The following is a 23,043-nucleotide window of genomic DNA, read 5'->3' as shown; positions in this document are numbered from 1 at the left end:
TTGTTAGTGTAATATTACCCACCACTTTAATTGACAGATGGCACCAATTAAGTGTGAAAATGTTGCAATTACATTTAATTGCAACTCTGAGATGTATTCAGTACGACCCCTTAAGTTAAAAATACAAATTAAGTAAGAACTATCAAGTGAAAAACCATCAATAAAGTGTGGGAGAAGGCTCATGTTCAGCATAAAAGGAGGTGTCAGCTGTGGCTCAGTTCATAGCACCCTTGCCTTTGAATCAGAGGGTTGTGGGTTCATGTCCCACTCTCGGAAAACCAAGAACTGTGATTGTACTCGAAAGAAGTTGCAATCTGTGACTGTTGGTAACTCGAAAGAGTTTCAGCATAAAAGCCAGCATGGACCTATTGGGCTGAATGTTCTGGTTCTGTGTTGCAAATACTTTCCAACTGAAGTGTCATTGTCTAAGTGTGAGCAATTTTGTCGCTGTGAATCAGAAAGTCATGGTTTAAGCCTGGGTTTATACTTCAGCACAGTATGAATACTGTGTTGGAGCTGAGATGTTAAACTGACACCTCTGTCTAATAGGGTGTGTGTAAAAGATCCCTATTTGAAGAAGAGGAGGATAGTTCTCTGAGTGACCTGCCAACATGTATCCTTTAATCAACACCATGCAAACAGATTAGGGTTAAAATCCAGCTCAGGTGTTAGTGCAAACTGGGCACTGCCAGATTTTCTGTTCATGCTGATTCACTAGCATCGTATTTGGCCATTTATTTCATGGATATTTATGGGACCTTGCTGTGTGTAAAGTAGCTGTCATTTTTCCCTTAAAGGATAACAGTGATTGCAATGCAAAGGTAATTCATTGCTGTGAAACATTTTGGGACTTCCTGAGAACGCGAAAGTCCCTATATAAATCCAGCCTCATTTTTAAGTTAGCTGCTGTGCAAGAACATTTGAGATCCAACTCCTGAAACTGCACAAAAAAGTGACATTTGATGATTTAAGCAGTTTTGAATTAAGTTTGAATCAAGACATTATATTCCCAATGCCTCTTCTGAATTATGCATCTGGGACTTCATACTCAGACCCACTCTCCACTACTTCCCTCTCCCTGACACTGGAGTTTTCAGGAGTAATTACTGCAACGTGGTTGGAAAACAGGAGGAGGATATGTCTGGGTGAGAAAACCAGCAAATTGGGATTTATGGTTATTGTTAGTAGGGAGGAATGGAGCTTGGTTAAATACTGGGTACAGAGCATCGTGAAGAACAAAAATTCTTGCTTTGCTGTTTATGCTTTAGGATAGTGAAGAATACAAAATAGTGGAGAGGCAGTAAGAGTGGATGATGTTCCAAGGTATAGATACTGATAAATCCAATAGGGAATTCAGGTGAAACTTCTTTATCCAGAGACTGACCAGGCCTTTTCTCTGTTCCTTCATCCTCTCCCCTCTTTCCCAGCCTCTGCAGGTACTTAACCCTTTGCAGAACTAGAAAATGTTATCATGCTGAAACATTCTGTTTCTCTCTGCGCGCATGCTGTCTGACCTGCTGAGTATTTTCAGATTTTTAGTATGTGCAGTATTTGCCTTATGTAAAAGGATAAGCTGATGGGGTTAGATGGGAGTTGTATGGAGCATAAACCAGTTGAGTTGAATGGTCTGTGTGTGTGCTGTATCTTGTATGTGAAGCCATTGGTCAGAGGTCACAGTAGATGGAGTTTGGGAAGAATTGAGGACAAGAGCTGCTGCTGAAAGGAACTTGGAAAAATAAATTTGCTGAACTTTACCCTTGGCAGGGTGTATGGTTCCTGTAAACTAAACAGATCACTACTCGAATAATAAGAGCATAGATCACATGGTTTTCATGAACCAGTCAAATTGCTGGAGGAAAAATGGACGTGAATCATGTGATTTCCATGGATTAATGAGCTAACCACAAGGCAATGTGATGGATTAAGAGCAAATCAGAGGGCCAGAAAGGATTTAATGTTCATAATATTGTAGATGTATAGTTGAGTTGAACTTTGAAGCATTGACCATATGCTGCAAGGTAAACTGTGCTCAAAGTTAGTAATCCAGAAATGTGTGCAGCATTTTTACTTAGTGATGTGGCTGCTTGACATGGAGAAATTAAAATCTGTTTTTTATTTCCATTTTGCTCTATTTTTAAAAATATTTTTCTTTCCCCGTCTCTAACATCTCTAACCCTAGTTGCTTCTGTGTTACACGTTGCCTTGAAGCTAAGAGGATAGGCAGGTGACCTACTTCCAGTCCTGTATCATCATTGCCATATAAACACTGCTATTCTCCTTTCTCACTGTACAACAGAATGTCACTACTTGCTAACATCTGTTCAGTCACTACTGAGACTGAAGGATTGCAGTGTCGGAAGTCATGGTTTGAAACTTGTGTTTTTAAAACATTTTCCGATGGGATTATTTTTAAGTAGTTAAGTGAAAATGATACACCATGCCTTTATGTCAGAGGTGTATTGCAACCCTTGTGGAGGCAATTCCTGCTGCTGTTATGAAAAATGGTCTTGTGGTTTGACTAAGAGCAAAATAACACTGCACAAAAAAAAAAGTTTGGCTTAACAAATAAAGGTTCTCAACATCGCAATACTTGATGTATAGATGAGTAATGTCCCTGCCGATTAAGTTAGCTAATCTCTTTACTTGGTGAATGTTGAGTGGAGAAAAATTGGACTCTGGCACTGTTCTGGCTTATATATTAAGGACTCATTTGCACTGAAGTTAATAGTCTGGGCAGTTTAATTGCAGTTTGGGTTTTTAGATCAGGCAAAACCGTGCCTGCATTGCTTGGCTGCTGCGTGGTTGGAACTTCAACAAACCTATTGAGGTAGGAGCTCTGCTCCTGCCTGGATACTCATTTACACGGAGCTCCCATCAGATAGTCCCATCAGACAGTCAGAAACTTAAAATGTTCAGGTACTACTGGGACGGAGAGCGAGAGGTAAACTCTATTTGCTATTTAAACTGATCTTAGATAGGTTTAAAAGTGCTCAGGATGTCCAAACCCAAAACTTTGTAAGAAAGCTTTGACCCTGTACTGGATTTACTCTTTGGTTAATATAGACTCAACTATTCTAATATTCTCTTGGCTGGCATACCATCCTCCACCTTCCATAAACTTGAGGCCATCCAAAACTCTGCTGTTTGTATCCTACCCCTACTCCTACTGTGACCCTACTCTTAGGGTCAGCTCTGGTGGTATGTATTCCTGGAGGTTTCATTATATGAGCTCCTGCCTTGAATCATCCCACCTCCACACTTCTGCCATTCATCCATTCTCCTGATACACAGTCTTCCTGTGCCAATTGAAAAGGAAACAAGTTCCTTGTTACCCAGTTGTATTCATCTTTAAGTTACTGAAACAACCCCTTCCCCCTCATCTCAAATATTTTTACAACTAAGAAATTGAAGTGGTCAAAGAAAATAAAAAAAAACACAACTTTGTTTAATTCTCCTTTGATTTTTCTTCATGTTTGCTTTCAGATTTCAATGACCACTTTCTTTCTACTTCGGGTCTTTTTTTTGTATTTTGACATGAAATTTCTCTCTTTTTAGGAGCTGGTTCTATTTATTCCTTGGGTTTATATTTTCCAGAACTGTGTCTCCTCAAGAAAGGCTGCTTATGCTGTATTGCTGTTGTTGTGTTCTCAGGTTCCATTCAACAACACGATGTTTCCACTAACAAAAACGAGGATCTGGGCAGTATCCAAGAGATGTCCACCAAACGTTTAGTTGTGGGTCCGATGGAAGTTCGGCTGGATAGTAGCTCTGTTCACAGAGTACTAAAGATGGTGGCATGTGGAATGGATCATGAGTATGAACCATACAGCAAGCCTAATTCAGGTTAAGACAACATTTGTGATTCTGTGATTTGTAGTGTGTCACATATAAGTAACTACCTGAAATTTTTCAGTTGAAAGATTTGTAACAATTATATCTGCAGATGCTTTTTAATAGCGTAAAATGAGCTGTTTATTCAATAGCATAATTAGTTAGAAACTGGAAATGTTTAATTTGCATAATTTAATCTTTTCCTTTGACATAATGTAGCAGCCAATCTTTTACAGTTAGTTACACAGAGGAAGTAAAATCTAAATGAAGTTTAAAGTCAAGTATGATTGAAAAGTGGAATAGAAGGGTGATGGGGTACAGAGACATCTGGGAGGTTGAAGGGATCAGGAGAGAATAGAGGGAATTGGTAAGGGAAGAAGATGAAGGGAAGGGATAGAGGGAGAGGAGGAAAGAGAAAGGGAAGAGAATGGTGGGTAAAGGAGGATGGTGTAGCTGGCTTCAGTCAGTTCTAATAATGAGTAACAGTTGGGGAGAGATGATGTTCTGATGTGAGGGGGCTGGGTTCTGGTTACTGAAGTGCAGTGTCGTGTGTGTGTGAGGTGGGGGCTGGTGGAGGAAAGCATGTTCAGCTAAGGGATGTGGGCTCTGATCAGCTAATTGACCGGTATGGGGTGAGCAAGCGGGTTGGTGCTGTGGATCTGTGGACTGGTGAGGTGTGTGGGTTTTGATCACCAAAACTTTGCTTCATTGTGGGAGCTTGTTTGACCAAGAAGTTGAGTTCCAAACAACTTGATGTTTAGTGAGCGAGATTTGAGTCCAGACACTTAGGTGCTGCTTAAGATGAGAGGAGGCACTTTGCTAGCTCAAATTCTGTTTCTTTGAGTTTCCAACATCTTACACTTGGTCCATCGAGAAGGTCAGCCAGTGGCCAATAGATTTTACGTGCCTTTTATGTACATTCTTAAACTTCTGTTGCTTTCCTCCGACCTGTTCTGCAAATCCTGTTCATCAAGATCTGTTAAACTTATAGGTTTCTTTTACTGTTTTATTCTCCTTAGAGTAGAAAAGATTAAGAGGATATTGAACAAAGATGCTCAAAATTATGAAGAGTTTTGATAGCATAAATAAATCGAAACTGTTCCACTGGTAGGAAGGTCAATAAGTTGAGGACTCAGATGTAAGATAATTGGCAAAAGAACTAGAGGAGGAGATGAGATATTTTGAACTGGGATAACTGCCTGAAAGGGCGGTGGAGGCAGATTTAGTAGTGACTTTCAAAAGATATAAACTTGAAAAGGACACATGTACAGGCTATGGGGAAAGAACAAAGGATTGGATCTAATTGTACAGCTTTTCAAAGAGCTGGCATAAGCACTGTGGCCTGAATGAATGCCACCTGTACTGTGTGAAATCTTTTTGTAGCATGACCATTTTTCCATTCTGGTCCCATATTCCAACAGCATTTTGAGGCATTGGAGAAGCTGCATAGTAGATTTACAAGGATGATATTAGAACTGAAAGGTTATAACCATCAGCTCTTTTTTTCTAGAACTGAGGAGACGGGAGTGACCTGATAGAGGTCTTTAAAATTATGTAGAGACGTTTCCACTTGCGGGAGACTAGAGGTCATAATTATAAGGCAGCTAATAATAAATCAAATAAATAATTCAGGAGCAACATCTTTATCCATAGAATATATAGAAAGTGGAAGTCGCTACCTTATGAGTGGTTGTTGTGAATAACATAGAAAAGCTGAAGGGAAAACTAGATAACCACGTGAAGGAGCATGGAATAGAAGGCTATGATGAACCAGTTAGTTGGGAGGAGGCTCTTGTCAAGCATAAATACTGGCATACAACAGTTAGGCTGATTGGTCTGTTTCCGTGCTGTAAATTCAATATAAGTTAATTTATTCTATTATCTTAAAATTATGCCAGTTGCACTTTCCACGTTCTGATTTCTCTTATCGCTCAACACCAAACCCACCTTCAGGCACACTTCAGCGGATCTGTACTTTTGCTTTTCCTTTTATTCCAAGATGAAAGCTATCAGTTTAAATCCAGGCAGCTCCTTTTACAGCACTATCTGGTTTGCTGGTTCTTGAAAGGTAATATTCACTAATTGTTTTTAGCGAGGTGTACCTGAGCAGTTTTAAGACTTAAATTTGTGTCTGTCATGCAATGTTAGATGCTGATCCATTATCATGTAATGTTGTATTCATTGTGCTGCCCTACTATTTTTAATATATAATTGGTTGAATAATCATTGTCAGTATTGTGTTTGCTTTCCAAACTGCCTCCAATTATTCTGATAATAGCAATGATGCAGGGCATTGGTGAGACCACGTCTCGAATATTGTATGCAGTTTTTGTCTCCTTAATTAACGAAGGATATTAGTACATTTGAGGCGGTTCAGAGGAGGTTTACTGGATTGATATCTGGAATGAGTAGATTGTCTTATGAGGAAAAGTTAGACAGACTGGGCTTGTTTCTACTGGAGTTTAGAAGAGTGACGGATGACTTGACTAAAGTATGTAAGATCCTGAATGGTCTTGACAAGGTGGACGTGGAAATGATGTCTTCTCTTGTGGGTGAGTCCAGAACTAGGGGGCACTGTTTTAAAATTAGGGGGCGCCCTCTGAGAGGGTTGTATGACTTTGGAACTCTGCCTCAGAAGCCGGTGGTGGTGGGAGTCATTGAATCTCTTTAAGACGGAGGTAGATAGATTCTTCGATAAAAGCAAAAAACTGCGGATGCTGGAAATCCAAAACAAAAATAAAAATACCTGGAAAAACTCAGCAGGTCTGACAGCATCTGCGGAGAGGAACACAGTTAACATTTCGAGCCTGTGTGACTCTTCAACAGAACTAAGGAAAAATAGAAAAGAGGTGAAATATAAACTGGTTTAAGGTGGGGGGGTGTGGGGGGTTTTGGCGGGGGGGGTGGGACACAGGTAGAGCTGGATAGAGGGCCAGTGAAAGGTGGAGATAGCCAAAAGATGTCATAGACAAAAGGACAAAGAGGTGTTGATGGTGGTGATATTATCTAAGGAATGTGCTAATAGGTGACATTAAGGGTAGAAAGCAGGACGAGCAAGGTACAGATAGCCCTAGGGAGTAGATGGAAATGTGGAATTAGGAATACAAACAGGTCAGCCATGATCTTATTGAATGGTGGAGCAGGCTAGATGGGCTGAATGGTCTACTTCTCCTATTTCATATGTTCACATGTTTATGCTAATGTTGTCCTTTTGAAACCTTTCAGAAACTGTGGATGAGAACAGAACATTGCCAAGCCAAGAGGAGGTGGCTGCTTTAGAAGAGTATATTCCAACAAGATTAACATGTATAACAGTTTTAAAAACTACTATTACAATTACCCTGGCTGAGTTCAACCTGCTGGACAATTTACTTCCTATAATTTTAGGTCAAAAGGTAATGAGGCTCTTTTTTTTAAAAAAAAAAGTCTTACAAATGTATGAAAGAAAGGAAGTGTTTTTAGAATACATATTCCATTGGATTTCTTCAAGTAGTTTGGCAAATTGAGAGTCATAGAGTCAATTTCAGCACAGAAGGAGGCCTTTTGGCCTATTGAACCCATAAGCAGTCCAGTCAGTCCCACGCACCTGCTTGGTTCATGTAGCCCTGCAAGTTGATTTCCTTCAAGTGCCCATCCAATTTTCTTTTGAAATTGTTGATTGTTTCTGTATCCACCAACCTTGTGGACAGTGAGTCCCAAATCATTGCCACACCCTGCATAAAAAAGTTCTTCCTCTCATTCTCCCTGCATCACTTGCCCAAAATCTTAAATCTGTGTCCCCTGGTCCTTGTACCATCAGCTGATAGGAAGAGCTTTTCCTTGTCTACGTTATCAAAACCTATCATAATCTTGTACACCTCTATCAAATCTCCACTCAATCTCCTTTGCTCCAAGGAGAACAACCCAAGCTTTTCTAACCTAACCCTATAACTAAAAGCTCCATCCCTGGACCATTCTGGTAATTGGAGAAAAGAATATCAATTGTCCAACAATTGTTAACTAATTAATGCTGCATTGTGGTTTTAAAATGAAAATACATATAAAATTAAAACAGTGGCTACACAAAGACCTGTGACTGGTCACAGCTTTCTGTTGTTAAGAGGGCTGATTATGTTACTGCTGGTTTCTGGAAGGCATTCAACCGCTGCTTAAAGTGCAATTTGATTGTGAAGGGACATTTAGCCCTTAGACCTGGTAAATACTTTGTAGCCTCTGTGGCGTGACAGTTCTGCTGCCTGTCCTCTCTCGACTGAAACTCCTGCATCTCACATTTCCTTGCTTCCTCGAGCATTTTATGTTATTTTTAAAATGTGTAATGGTGAACAAGGGACTGCCTGATGTTTTCATGCCAATGTTTGAATCCTGTATCAGTGGATGGAAAACTGGCAAAATGGAAATGAAGTCATCGACACAAAGAATTGAGAGATCAGGAAAAAGAAAAGGGATCAGAAAAACTAAGTAGATAAGGCAGAAATGAATGTTGTTGCAGTAATTAAAAAATAGTAAAAGTGTTGGTAAAGGGAATCAATATCAAATTAAATTGATTGGTTGTAAACAGGGAAAGGACAGGTAAAGAAATGAGTTGCTAGCTTGTACAGAAAGGCAAAGAAAAGGAATAACATTAAATATGAGCAAAGAAGGATAAACTGCATTATTACTTGAAAATGTTGGTGAAGGAGGCAATGCATACATAGAGAACAGATATTTTTTAAAAAATCAGCCAAAGACAATGAGGTAGATTCAGAATTTGCTGCCCAAGCATAAAACTGAAAATGCAGATTTGTCCAACTGTTATAGAATTCACAAGATTTTTAGTTCCATTGCAATCCAAGGTTAAGTTGGAGAGGCTGGGGTAGTTCTCCTTGGAGCAAAGGAGATTGAGGGCAGATTTGATAGAGGTGTACAAGATTAAGGTTGTCAATGAAGAACTCTTCCCATTAGCTGATTGTATAAGGACTAGGGAACAGAGATGTTTGACTTTGGGAAAGAGATGCAGGGGAAATCTGAGAGAGAACATTTTTATGCAGCTAATGGTAACGACCTAGGTCTTGCTGCCCAAGAGGATGGTGGATGAAGACACAATCAATGATTTCAAAAGGAATTTGGATGGGCACTTGAAATAAAGTTGCAGGTCTACCGAGACTGATTGGGGGGGTGGGACTGATTGGCTTGCTCTGCAGGGATCCAGCATGAACGCGATGGGCCAAATGGCCTCCTTCTAGCCGTAAATGACTCGATGACTCTATTTACAATTCCCCATTCCTCTAGTACTACCCCTGAATCTAAGGAGGTTTGGAAAATTATGTCCAATGCCTCCTCAATTTCCATCTTTACTTCCCTCAGCATCCTTGGATGCATCTGACCCAGTCCCTGTGATTTATCAACTGACTGAAGTATAGTCAGCCTGTGTAATCCTTTTCATCAATTTTTAACCCATCAAGTGGCTCGACTATCTCCTCCTTCACTGTGACTTGGGCAGCAACGTCTTCCTTGGTAAATACAGATAGGAAATGCTCATTTAGTACCTATGCCATGTTTTAGGTCCCTAATTGGACCCACTTCTCCTTTTACCATCGTTTTACTCTTTATATGCCTATGGAAGACTCTTGAATTCCTTTTTTCATTACCTGCCAATCTCCTCTTGTACTTTCTCTTTACCTCTCTCACTTGTTTTTTCAATTCCCCTCTGAACCTTCTATTTTGAGCTTGATTCTCATTTGAATTATCCACCTGACCTCTGTAAGATACACCCCTTTTCTACTTCATCTTAGTTGCTATCTCTTTCAGCATCCAGGGAGCTTTGGATTTGTTTACCTTACCTTTCTCTCTTGTGGGAATACACCTTTACTGTACTAAAGCTATCTACTCTTTAAAGGCAGCCCATTGCTTAGATACCATTTTGCCTGTGAATTGTTGATTCTAATTTAATTGGGCCAGATCCGTCTCAACCCACTGGAATTGGCCCTTTTCCAATTAAGTCATTTTACTTTGGATTGCTCTTTGTCCTTTTCCATAGTTAACTTAAGCCTTATGATACAACGATGATTGTCCCCTAGAAAGATATCAAGGTGATGGTAAATCCTGAATTATTTAAAAGCAGTTGAGGATTTACCATCTCCAGTGTCTTTCTCTTTTCTGGAAACTGAAGTAAAGGATTCGTTAAGCATTCTTTCAAATTTCCATTTTCTCTTGACTATCTCTCTTCTTTCCTTCTCTCCTCCCCTCCTTCCCCTTCCCCACCCTTCTCTCAGGGATCATAAACCATATTTAACAACTGGATTTAGTGTCATTAGGGGAACATTTAGGAGACAGTGATCATTGTATTGTAAAGTTTAAGTTGGCTATGGAAAAGGACAAGGAGCTATGATAAAGATGGGGGATAATGTGGCACGTGCCCTAACTCATTCTAAGTCCTGTTAACCCACTAGCCCTACACTCACTGACCTACATTGGCTTTTGCTTATGCAATGCTTCAATTTTAAAACTCTCATGATGTGTGAATTCACTTGACTGGTCATCAGGACAGGTCCCCATCACCTAATCATTCTGCTTTGTGACGTGAAATGCTCAGCTCACCACACTATTTAGAATCGCTTCAGCATCTTAATTAATTTGACAATTGTTTGTGCTCAGTTTTTCTTGTAACTTCTTACCCCCACGCCTGCCCATATCTTCACTTTCTGTTGCAGCTTTCTGGGATCAAAAGTGACTTGTGGCTGGTCTTTTTATGTACTAGGGAAGGTTCGGACTGTTTAAATTTGAGGACACACAGCGAGCTGTTGTCTTTGCTGCATGTGCACTACTTCCAGTAGGGATCAGTAGGAACTTTGTAGAATTTCCTTTAGCTAGTTTAGGATTGCAGAGGCTAATTTTACATAGCATTAAATGGTATTTTCAGCACAGAATTGGCCATTCGACCCAACTCGTCTGTGCCAGGGTTAATGCTCTGCATGAGCCTCCTCCCACCCTATTTTGTCGAATACTATTAGCATACCCCCAATTCCTTTCTCCCTCATGCCCCTTGAATGCATCTATGGTATTCACCTCAACTACTGCTTGTGGCAGTGGGTTCGATATTCTAAACACTCTCTGAGTAAAGAAGCTTCTCTTGAATTCCTTATTAGATTTGTTATTAACTATTATATTTATGACCCTAGTTTTGGACTCAACCATAAGTGCCTTCCTGCTACTGTGATTGATGATCAGCTTAGTCAACACAAGAATAGGGACTGAATCTGGCTCTTGCATGATCTGTATGTGTAGGTACCACTCTGCAGTATATGCACCCACAAATTATGATCTGTGATTTCATTCAAAATGGTATGAAAATTGACTTCCTTTTTAAAAGAAAATAAAAAATTTTGTTCCTCCAGAACTCCATGTCTTTCTTAAATGCACCACATTTTCATCCATTGCGGCCCCTACCTGCCTTGAGAGTACAAGTGGACAAGGTTAGTTTGGAACATTCAGTGCCAATGTACGCTGGACAACTTGTACCTGCTGTCAGCAGCCTTAACCAGCCATCTGATAACCTGCTGCACAACTGCTATGCACACTGTTATGTTAAGGTAAGGTATTCTTTATCAGCTTTTTAAAAATACATTCAGTTTGAAGGTACTTACTTGGTCTCAAATAAGTTTTTTAGTCGAATTCATGAGCAGAGGCTTTTGTGGAATCTCACAATGATTATAGCACCGAAAGACGCCAATTGACCTATCATGCTTATGCTGGCTCTCTGCAGGAGCAACTTAGCTATTCCCACGCCCCCATCCTTTACCCATAGCCCTGCAAATATTTTATCTTTAGATAATTATCTATTTCCCTTATTTAACCTGCTTCCATTGCACTCTTAGACAGTACATTCTAGGTCTTACCCACGCGCTGCATAAAATAGATTTCCCTTTTCTTGCCTTTGTTTTCTTCTTGCAATTCACCTTATATTGGTGCCCTCTGGTTTTTAACCCTTCTGCCAAACAGTTTCTCCTTATTTACTCGGTCCAGATCCCTCATGATTTTGAACATCTCTATCAAAGGGCCTTTCAGCCTTCTCCTCTCTAAAGAGAACAACCCCAGCTTCTCCAATTTATATAATTGAAGTTCCTCATCTTTGGAGCCATTCTTGTGAATCTTTATCTAATCCCTCCGCAGCCTTCCTCAAATGTGGTGCCCAATACTCCAGCTGAGTCTGAACCAGTGTTTCGCAATGGCTCACCATGACTTCCTTGCTTTTCTTATGTACTCTCTGTCCCTATTTATAAAGCCAAAGATCTAATTCGCCTTTTTAGACCATAAGACATAGGAGCAGAAATTAGGCCATTCGGCCCATCGAGTCTGCTCCGCCATTCAATCATGGCTTATAAGTTTCTCAACCCCATTCTCCCGTCTTCTCCCCGTAACCTTTGATCCCCTTACCAATCAAGAACCTATCTATATTTTTAACCTCCTATATTTTTAACCATTTTGTCAACAAGTTCTGCAACCTTAACAATTTGGCACATAAACCTCTAGGTCTCTCTGTCCCTGCACCCCCTTTAATATTGTATCCTTTATTTTATATTGCCTCTCCATGTTCTTCCTCCCAAAATGTATCACTTCACATTTCTCTGCATTAAATTTCATGTGCCACTTGTCTGCCCATTCCACCAGCCCAACTATGTCCTCTTGAAGTCTGTCATTGTCCTCCTCACAGTTCGTAGAACTTCCAAGTTTTGAGCCATGTACAGATTTTGAAATTGTGCTCTGCACATCCAATCTGGATCATTATTGTAGATCAAGAAAAGCAGTGGTCCTGTAACCTACCTCCGGGGAACATAAGAAATAGGAGTAGGCCATTCGGCCACTCAAGCCTGCCCCGCCATTCAATAAGATCATGGCTGATCTGCCCCAGGCCTCAACTCCTTTTTCGTGCCAGCTCTTCATAGTCCTCAACTCCCCAATATTTCAGAAATCTATCTACCTCCTCTTTAAATACTTTCACTAATCTAGCCTCCACAACTCTCGGGGGCGGGTAGAGAATTCCAGATGTTCACTACCCTCTGAGAGAAGAAATTCCTTTGCATCTCAGTTTTAAATGAGTGTCCCCTTATACTGTAACTATGTCCCCTGGTTTGAGATTGCACCACTAGTGGAAATATTTTCTCAACATCTACCCTGTTAAGCCCCCTTAGAACCTTTTACGTTTCAATAAAATCACCCCTCATTCTTCTAAACTCTAATGAATCAAGGCCTAACCTGTTTAGCTGTTCTTAATAAATCAACCCCTTCATCCCAGGAGTCAGCCTAGTGAATCTATTTTGAACTGCCTCCAATGCCAGTATATCCTTTCTTAAATATGGGACCAAAATTGTACACAGTATTCCAAGTGCAGCATCACCAACACCCTTTACAGTTGTAACAAGACTTCCCTATTTTTGAACGCCAATCCCCTAGCAATACAGGTCAAAATTTCATTTGCCTTTGTAATTACTTGCTGCACCTGCATGTTTTTTGTGTTTCATGCAAAAGAACACCCAGATCCCTTTGTGCTGCACTTTTTGGAGTCTCTCTCCATTTAAATATAAGTCTGCATTTGATTCTTCCTACCAAAGTACATGACCTCACACTTTCCTACATTAAACTCCATCTGCCAAGTTTTTGCCCACTCACTCAACCTATCAGTAGCCCCTTGCAGATTCCTTATGTCCTCATCACAACATGCCCTCCCAACTATTTTTGCATCGCCAACAAATTTGAATACAGTACACTCTGTCCCCTCCTCCAAGTAATTAATATAGATAGTAAATAATTGAAACCCTAGGACTCATCCTTGTGGCAGTCCACTAGTTATGTCTTTCCAACCTGAAAAAGACCCATTAATCCCTACTTTTTGTCTTCTGTGGTTAACCAATTCTCAGTCCATGCTAATACATTACCACTGTTATCATGAGCTCCTATCTTGTGCAATAACCTTTTATGTGGCACCTTATCGAATGCCTTCTGGAAATCTAAATATACTACATCTACCGGTTCCCCTTTATCAACTCTGCTTGTTTTTTGCTTGAAGAACTATAGCAAATTTGTTAAACATGATTTCCCTTTCACGAAACCATGTTGACTCTGGTTGATTGTGTTAATCTTTTCTAAATGTTCTGCTATTCCTTCCTTAAAGGACTCGAGCATTTTCCCACTGACAGATGTTAGGATGATTGGCCTCTCGTTTTTTGCTTTTTGTCTCCTTCCCTCCTTGAACAGGGGAGACACTTTAACAATTTTCCAATCCATTGGGACCCTCCCAGAATCCAGTGAGTTCTGGAATATTTCAACCAATGCCTCCACTATCTCTGCAGCCACCTTCTTTTAATACCCTTGGATGCAGGCCATCAGGTCTTGGTGACTTGTCTGCCTTTAGTCCCATTAGTTTGTCAAATACTTTGTCCCTCGTGATAGGGACTGTTACAAGATCTTTCCTCCCATTAGCCCTTTGCTTATCTTTGGGATGTTTATAGTGTTCTCCATCGTGAAGACTGATGCATAATATTGGCTTAAATTATCTGCCACTTCCCTGTTCCCCCGTTATCAATTCTTCAGTCGCATCCTCCGAGGGTCCCATGCTCACTTTAGCCACTCTCTTTTTATATACCCGTAGAAGCTCTTGCTGTTTGTTTTTATATTTCTTGCTAATTTACTTTCATAATTTTTTCCCTCTTTATTAGCTTTTTAGTCATCCGCTGCTGGTTCCTAAAAAAAATTCCCAATCCTCTGGCCTACCAGTAGTTTTCACCGCTTTGTATGTCTTAGTTTTTGATTGGATATTCTCTTTGACTGCCTTTGTTAACCACGGGTGGTTTATCCTTCTTGAGTCCTTCTTTTTGACTGGGATAAATTTTTGCTAAGCGTTCTGAAATTTCTGCTTAAATGTCAGCCACTGCTCATCCACTGACCTTCCCCTTAGTCTATTCTTCCAGCCCACTTTGGACAACTCTTTTATCATACCGCTATAATTGCCCTTACTTTAAGTTGAGGACACTGGTTTGAGACCCGAGTTGCTCGCCCTCAAACTGAATTTGCAATTCTACCATGTTGTGATCGCTACACCCCAGAAGATCCTTAACTACTAAGATATCTCTTATTAATCCCACCTCATTACACATTACTGGATCTAAAATAGCTTGTTCTCGGGTAGGTTCTGCAACATATTGCTCTAAGAAACAATCCCTGATGCACTCTACAAATTCGTCTTCCATGTTACCCCTGTCAATCTGATTTGTCCAGTTAATATGCAGATTAAAATCACCCATGACAATTGTCGCACCCTTTTACACGTCTCCATTATTTCTTGATTTATATGCTGTCCTACAGTGAGGCAACTCTTCAGGGGCCTATAGATGACTCCCACTCATGATTTCTTTTCCATGTTATTCCTTGTTTCCACCCAAACTTATTCCACATCACGATCTATTGCACCTACATCGTTACTCACCACCGCACTGATACCTTCCTTTATTAACAAAGCTCCTTTTCTTTTTTGCCCATTTTTCCAGAATGTTGAATATCCTCGAATATTGAGTGCCCAGTCTTGGTCTCCCTGCAACCACGTCTCTGTAATAGCTATCGAGTTAAATTCATTTATTTCTATTTGTGCCGCCAACTTATCTATCTGTTTACAAATGCTGCGTCCATTCAGATAAAGAGCCTTAAATTTTGACTTTTTGCCATTATTACTCATTCTGTTTCTAATTTCTGCTGCACTCTTCTACTTATATTTTCTGCCTCTTACTGTCGCACTTTGATCATTGTTCACCTCTTCACTACCCTGCATCTCTGCTCTCTCGTTTCTTTTTGATTTTTTAGACTTCCCTTCAATTGAACCCTCCCCCCACTAATTAGTTTAAGTCCTAATCTACAACCCTAGTTGTATGATTTCTAGGACACTGGTCCCAGCATGGTTCAAATGAAGCCCGTCCCAACGGAACAGCTCTCTCCTTCCCCAGTGCATCATGAATCAGAACCCATTTCTCCCACATCGATTTTTGAGCCATGCATTTACCTCTCTAATCTTATTTACCCTACACCAATTTGCATGTGACTCAGGTAGTAATCCAGAAATTATTACCTTTGTGGTTCTGCTTTTTAATTTAGCCCTGAGCTGCTCGTAGTCCCTCAGTAGAACCTCTTTCCTAGTCCTACCTATGTTGTTGGTAACTACATGGACCACGACAACTGGATCCTTCCCCTTCCACTCCAAGTTCCTCTCCAGCCCAGAAGAGATGTCCTTAACCTTGGCACCAGGTAGGCGACACAGCCTTCGGGACTCTCTGTCGTTGCTGCAGAGAACAGTATCTATTCCCCGAACTATGCTATCCCCTATTACTATTACATTTCTCTTTTCTCCTTTATATGAATGGTGCTCTGTACCATGGTGCTGTGGTCAGTTTGCTTATCCTCCTTGCAGCCTGTGCCTTTGTCCACACTGGGAGCAAGAACCTTGAACCTATTGGACAAGGGCACTGGCTGAGGCTCCTCCAAAGTTAAATTCTGGATCCCCATACCTGTCTCACTCGCAGTCACATCCTCCTGTCCCTGACCATGGTCCAAATTTGATGTAATTAATCTAAGGGTTGTGACTGCCTCCTGAAACACAGTGCCCAGGTAACTCTCCCCCTCCTTGATGTATTGCAGTGTCCGCAGCTCAGACTCCAGCTCATCAACTCTGAGCCGAAGTCCCCCAAGCAGCCAACGCATGCTGCAGATGTGGTCATTGTGGATCGCACTGGCGTCTACCAGCTCCCACATACTACAGCTAACCCCATTGTTTACCTTCCTCCAGTCCGAAAAACAACCATCCAGCACTACTCTGTTTCCTTCCAATCAGTCAGCTTCATATCCCTGCTGCCACTGTTCCTTTTATTCTATGGGCTTTAACTCTGATGACACGCCTGTTATGTGGCACTGTATCAGACGTCGTTTGGAAGTCCACATATACAACAACAACCACATTATGCTCATTAACTCTCTCTCTTACCCCATCAAAAACTCAATAAAATTGGATAAACATGATTTGTCTTGAACAAACTCATACTGGTTTTCCTTAATTTATCCTTATGTCCAAATGACTGCTAATTTTGTCCCAAATTATTGTTTCTAAATATTTTACCATCACCAAGGTTGAACTGTCTGGCCTATAGTGCTGGGCTTATCCGTATGCCCTTTTTTGAACAGTGGTGTAACATTTGCAATTCTTCAGTTTTCTGGCACCATCGCTGTATCTAAGAAGGTTGGAAAATTATGTTGTCACTCCTCCACAATTTTTACCCTTACTTTTCTCAGTATCTTCTGATGCATTTCTCCTGTCCAGCTGATTTACCAACTTGAAGTATAGCCAGCTTTTCCAATACCTCCTCTTTAATTTTTCCCCATCCTGTGTCTTAACTACCTTCTCGTTCACTATGACTTTAGCAGTCACTCTGGTAAAGACAGATGCAAAGTATTCATTTAATCCCTCTGCCTCCATGTGTAAATCTTCCTTTTCAGTCCCTAATCGGCTTCACCCCTGTTTTTATTACCATTCTACTATTTATATTCCTGTAGAAGGCTTTTAGATTAACTGACATTTCTGAACTGTAACTTATGTTTAATGTTGTGCCATGCAGAAGTACAAAGATATTTGTGATGACTTAAAATGTAAAACAGACTATTTTGATATCGCATTCACTATGGCTTATTATATTTAGTTTATTAATTTGCAGGGGTTGGACATTTTAAGCTCTGATTTAACTGAGTCTTATGGATCTTATTCGTCTTCACTCCTAGCTAATTCAACTTGATAGTGCTAATAGGTCTTTTTCCACGTGGAATGCTGATAAATAGATAATATTTTACCAATGCACTTTTTCTCTCATTTTATACATACCCCTTTGTCCTTTAAGTTTTCTTTCTCTTGATCTAGGAGCTATTTTCAGTGATGGAGGCCATTTTGTATGAGTGACAGTTTGTTATGGGTGTGCTGTGGAGTGAAGTGCAGGGAACTCATTCTGATTCCAAGTTCCACACCACTTTAATTCAATTTTATCGTTTGTTTATGCTTAATTATGCTTACTTTTTCTTGGTGCTCTGCTGGCAGTCTTGTTGCTTGTTACTACAGAAAAGAGTGGAAACTATATAATAGTCATTTTTGACCTCTTATAAACATACTGCTTTTGCATTCTGAGGGACAGGTTTAGCTACAATTAGGTGTTTGGGAAGAAATAAAAATTCCCAAAAGTTTGCTGATGCGAGCCACTTGGTTGGAGGCGGGTGGAGGGAGGGAGTGGAGAAGAGAAGCTGGGAAGTAGTGGAGAAGGTGTAGGGGGAAGCCCATATTATAATATTTGATTCTGTCAAAACACTTGGATACAGTGATGTAATTACATCAATATATATTACCTTAGCTTTGTCATAATGACAAACTCTGGCTCATTTTCCCCAGGCATAAAGGGAATGTCTTTTTCCCTCTGCTGGCGTTTCCTCCAGTTGTATTGACCTGTTACTCCTTATCTTCTGAATGTGGCGATTCATACAATGGGTATAATGGAACAGGTGTTGCTGTCATTGAGCAACTTGTTTAAGTGCTGTTCCCTGTTCTAATGATTATTGTTGCCCATACTCCAGCAGGGGCCATTGACTTCAGGTGAATAATGGTAAAAGGAGATTTTTAAAAAAGATTCAAATCCTTGACTTTATAAACAGTGGTGAAGAGTACAAAAGCAAGGAATAATATTTATAATAATATAAATTACTTCTTAGTCCCCAGCTGGAGTCAGCCAGCAACATACCATCAACAACATGTGGCAGACAAATCCATTTCAGCTGGGGTGTTTTCCTGTGGCACACCTTTGCAGATGGCTGAAGTGGCTAATCATTGAGAGGCTGGTTCTGCCACAAGTGCCGCATATGAAGCTATCGAGTTTCCTTGTGCGTTGTTGTTTTCGGTGTCGGCGTCCGGTGCTAAAACGCTGTAACCAGTGTAGCCAACTTGCATATTAGGTCAGGCAACAAGTTGTGCACTCTATAAAGCTGGAGTATTGTGTCCAGTCCTGGGCAACACACTTTAGAAAGGATGTTAAAGACTTCAAGAGGATGTGGAGAAAATTTACTGGAATGGTACCAGGGATGAGGGACTTCAGTTATGTAGAGAGACTAGAGAGGCTGGAGTTGTTCACCTTAAATTTTAAAATTTAATACAAGTTTTGAGAATCATGAAGGCTTTCAATCAATAAATAAGGAGATACTTTTTTCCAGTGACAGAAAGGTCAATAACAACAGGACTCTGATTTCAGGTAGTTGGCAAAAGAACCAGAGATGAGATAAGGCGAATTTATTTCACCCAGTGAATTTTTATTGTTTGGGGTGCAGTGCCTGAAAGAGTGATAGAAGCAGATTCAATATTAACTTACAAAAGGGAATTGTATAAGAATTTGAAGGGGAAACATTTACAGGGCTATGGGGAAAGGGCAGGGTTTGGGACTAATTGGATATATTGAACAGGTGTGAAGAGCCGACTGGCTTCCTTCTGCGTTGTCTCATTTTACGAATCTCAAAATTGGCAGTTCTTACTTGTGTAAGAATCACGCCACTGAGCCTTCCTAGACAATGCCCTCTTTTGACGTTCATAGTATTAGCATGTTTTTTAACTTGAATAATTCTGCAGGGATTCTGATGCCAGACTTTTTGCAAAACCTATGGTTTTCATTGTACACGTGCTAGCAATTGCATTTTTGAGTTAGAGCCTAATGAGAATTGTGACCAAGTTTCAGGAAATGTTTGAAAGTGGGTCTTGTATGTTTGCTTTCCAGCTTTTCTTTCTGTTTCACAGAGGTGATGGAAGAAATAACAGAGTACCAATGAAACACCGCATTTAGAATTACAGCCCTTTTGGTCAAACTTTTTAGGTTAAAACAAAAATTCTACTGGATAGAATAAATGAAGGATATTATATTTGTAATCTTTGTGCTATTAGTGTCTCGGTTACTCAAAATTATTCTAAAATTGAAAAAATGGCCTGTTTAAATTTTGTTTATCTGGAATTATTGCATCAGTATTTAAACCTTTTTGGCTGGATATTTCTTCAAATATTTATTCATGAAAAGCGAGCAGTTCTGCGACTGCTGTTTTGAATTTCATTAGAGGGAAGCACTCTGTGTTTATTAGACATGTGCATCTTTCATTGGGTGTGAGGTAATGATCCAGATCGGAATGTGTTTCTATTGGTGAATGCTTTAAATATTTTTGTCTAATATGATTTCTGGTAACATATTTGACAGAACCAGCTGAGAAGACTTATGAAATTTGACTCTTCTGAGGGAGCTCAATTAAACAATGCAGATACAGTGTCTCAAATCTGGCTGCCCAAAAACTAGAGTTTTGCGAAAACAGCGCGTTTTTATAACGTGCCTGAATCAATTTTAATTGAAGAAAAATCTTAACTGGATAATTCGGCGAGGTGCTGCATTGGCGTGATGTGCGGCCTGACTAGTCATTGGCTTTGCCGCTTCGTGCGCCTAGCAATTCCCATGCTCCGAGCAACCCGGCCCGGCTTGGCCTGAACCGCCCAATCTGAAACCCGGCAAGGTCTCGGTCCCGAGGTTGCTGGTTTTGAGACTGTATTTGTGCTACAGGTACAATGACCGAGTGTCTATTTAATTCTGGTATGGAAGTTGAGGCATTAGTTCCATTGTGAAAGCATTCCCAAACTGTTTCCCTGATAGTCAGCACTCACATTAAAAACATTAACAGGATTTACTAAAATAGTCAAAAGGCTGAACGACTGGCAATAGTTTTTAATTACTGAATAGAATGTCCCTTGCAGACATTTATGCTTCACTTGAGCCTCCTCCCATCTTTCCTCATCAAACTCTTATCAGTGTAACCTTTTCTTCTCTCATATACTTAGCTAGCTTTAAGCACCATGCACTAACCATCTGAGCCAAACAGTGGGCAAATATTTTTAATTTTAAAGTGCAAAAGGAATACTGTTGATGAGATTTCCTTTTTCTCATCAACCTTCATCCTTTGCCTATCAAAGGAACTTGACCAGTCTTGACTGGTTCCAGTGAGACCGTATTCTCAGAATGTTTGTAATAATTTGCATCTTGCTAACATGCTGGGACCAATACACGTGAGTTCCTACCCCTAAAAACTGCATTATAGAAATAATGCACCTGAACCTGAGGGAATGGTCAGGAAGAATTATGGTGAGAGAAAGATCCTATCATTCCAGAATCCTACAAGGAGACGCTCTTAACTTGTGTCAGAATTTTCATTCTTTCTCCTGCTGAAGTACGATTACATGGACCACTTTGCTGAACTGGGGTTTTGTGTTCGATGATCCTGATGGTAAGTGCATTTGAGCTATTTTGTCATTACAAGCACCATGCATGGGCTTGATGCTGTTCCACCTATTAAGCCCATTCATAATCTCTCCAGCATGATTAGTGGACAGCAATCAGGAATGAAACAATCAAACCCTTACTCTCTTCCCTTGTTCAGGACACCGAAGCTAATCTGTGCAGATGGTGGCATAGTGGTAATGTCACTGGACTAGTCATCCAGAAACCCAGGCTGATGCTCCGAGGACACAAGTTTGAATCCCACTATGGCAGCTGGTTGAATTTAAATTCAATAAATTAATAAAATCTGGAATTGAAGGCTATTTTCAGTAATGGTAACCATTAAACAATCATCGATTGTCATTAAAAAACCCATCTGGTTCACTAATGCCCTTGAGGGAAAGAAATGTGGCATCATTACATGGTCTGGCCTAAATGTGACTCTAGATCCACAGGAATGTGGTTGACTCTTAACTGTCCTCTGAAATGGTCCAGTACGCCACTCACTTCAAGGGTAACCGCAATGGACAACAATGCTGGCCTTGCCAGTGAGGTCCACATCTCATGAGAATAAAGGACTAGTTTTGATCACCTAATGGAGCCAGAGGAATTTCCCAGAATTTTTCATCTCACAATTTTGTTTTGGGAAGGCTAGTAAGTGTCCATCTTATCATTGCGCAACGTATCACAATTGTATGGGACAGGCTAGATGGATCAGAAGGTCACTTGCTGTCCATCATTGTTTGTATTTTCACAAGTAACATTCACACCACACAAGTGACCAGGCAATGACCATCTCGAACAAGAGAGAATCTAACTCTCTCAACTTGACATTCAATGGCATTATTATTGCTGAATCACCCACAATCACATCCTAGGGGCTTATCATTGACCAGAAACTTAACTGGACCAGCCATTTAAACACTGTGGCTACAAGAACAGGTCAGAGGCTGACAATTTTGCTTACCACTTGACTCTCCAAAACCTGTTCATCATCTACAAGGTACAAGTGAAGATTGTAATGGGATGCTCTCTACTAGCATGAATGAGTGCAGCTCCATTGACATTCAAGATGCTCAACATTATCCAGGACAAAGCAGCCCGCTTGATAGGCAAGCCATCCACCATCCTAAACATTTACTCCCTCCACCACCAATACACAGTGGCAGCAATGTGTACCATGTACAAGACGGACTGCAGCAATTCACCAAGGCTTCTTCAACAGCACCTCACAAACCCTATCACCGAGAAGAACAAGGGCAGCAGATGGATGTGAACATCACCTGCATGTTCTCCCCCAAGCCCCACACCATCCTGACTTGGAACTACATCACTGTTCCTTTGATGTCACTACATCAGAATCCTGAAACTCCCTCTTTAACAGCACTGTGGGTGTACTGAGATTTGATGGATTGCAGCAGCTCAATAAGATGGCTCACCACCACCTTTTTGGGAGCATTGAGGATGCACGACTGCCAGTGATATTCACATCCCAAGAATGAATAAAAAAAAGATAGTCACGCTACCACTATGACAAACCAAGGACAGAACCTGGAAGGTTCCTGGTTATGCACATGTTAGCATGCTTCATGGCGCATTTAGCCACAAGCAGTTTCTTCCCCAGGAAAACATCCAACAAAGTGAGCTATTCTGTTAGCATTAGTTCTAAACACATTGACAATTCACTGAATTCCTCTGTGTCTGGAATCATCCAAAAAAGTCTCCAATAGATCAGAGACTTTGGATGGTTCCAACTTACTTTTCAGGATAGTTACCCAGAAAAACATAGAAGGATTAAAACCAGTTGTAACTCCTGGATGGTTGTACTACTGATCGTCCCCCACCCTCCGACCCTTTGACTGACCCCTCT

At 40.5% G+C, this 23,043-nt stretch overlaps 1 protein-coding gene across 4 annotated transcripts in view; it reads left to right on the top strand.

Annotated features, from left to right (window-relative positions):
• Positions 1-23,043, top strand: part of vps13b (vacuolar protein sorting 13 homolog B) — a 1,109,808-nt gene that overhangs the window by 216,779 nt on the left and 869,986 nt on the right. For all 4 annotated transcript variants that reach the window (XM_078541117.1, XM_078541119.1, XM_078541118.1 and 1 more), the window contains exons 13-15: positions 3,652-3,843; positions 7,057-7,226; positions 11,205-11,399. In XM_078541117.1, coding sequence (XP_078397243.1) covers positions 3,652-3,843; positions 7,057-7,226; positions 11,205-11,399 — 557 coding nt within the window. The remainder of the gene's footprint in view (positions 1-3,651; positions 3,844-7,056; positions 7,227-11,204; positions 11,400-23,043) is intronic.

This window comes from Cetorhinus maximus, chromosome 4 (genome assembly GCF_964194155.1).
Source record: "Cetorhinus maximus chromosome 4, sCetMax3.hap1.1, whole genome shotgun sequence".
In the NCBI taxonomy this organism is placed as follows: domain Eukaryota; kingdom Metazoa; phylum Chordata; class Chondrichthyes; order Lamniformes; family Cetorhinidae; genus Cetorhinus; species Cetorhinus maximus.
The sequence above is the reverse complement of the archived record's forward strand: the minus strand, read 5'-3'. Positions and strand labels throughout refer to the sequence as shown.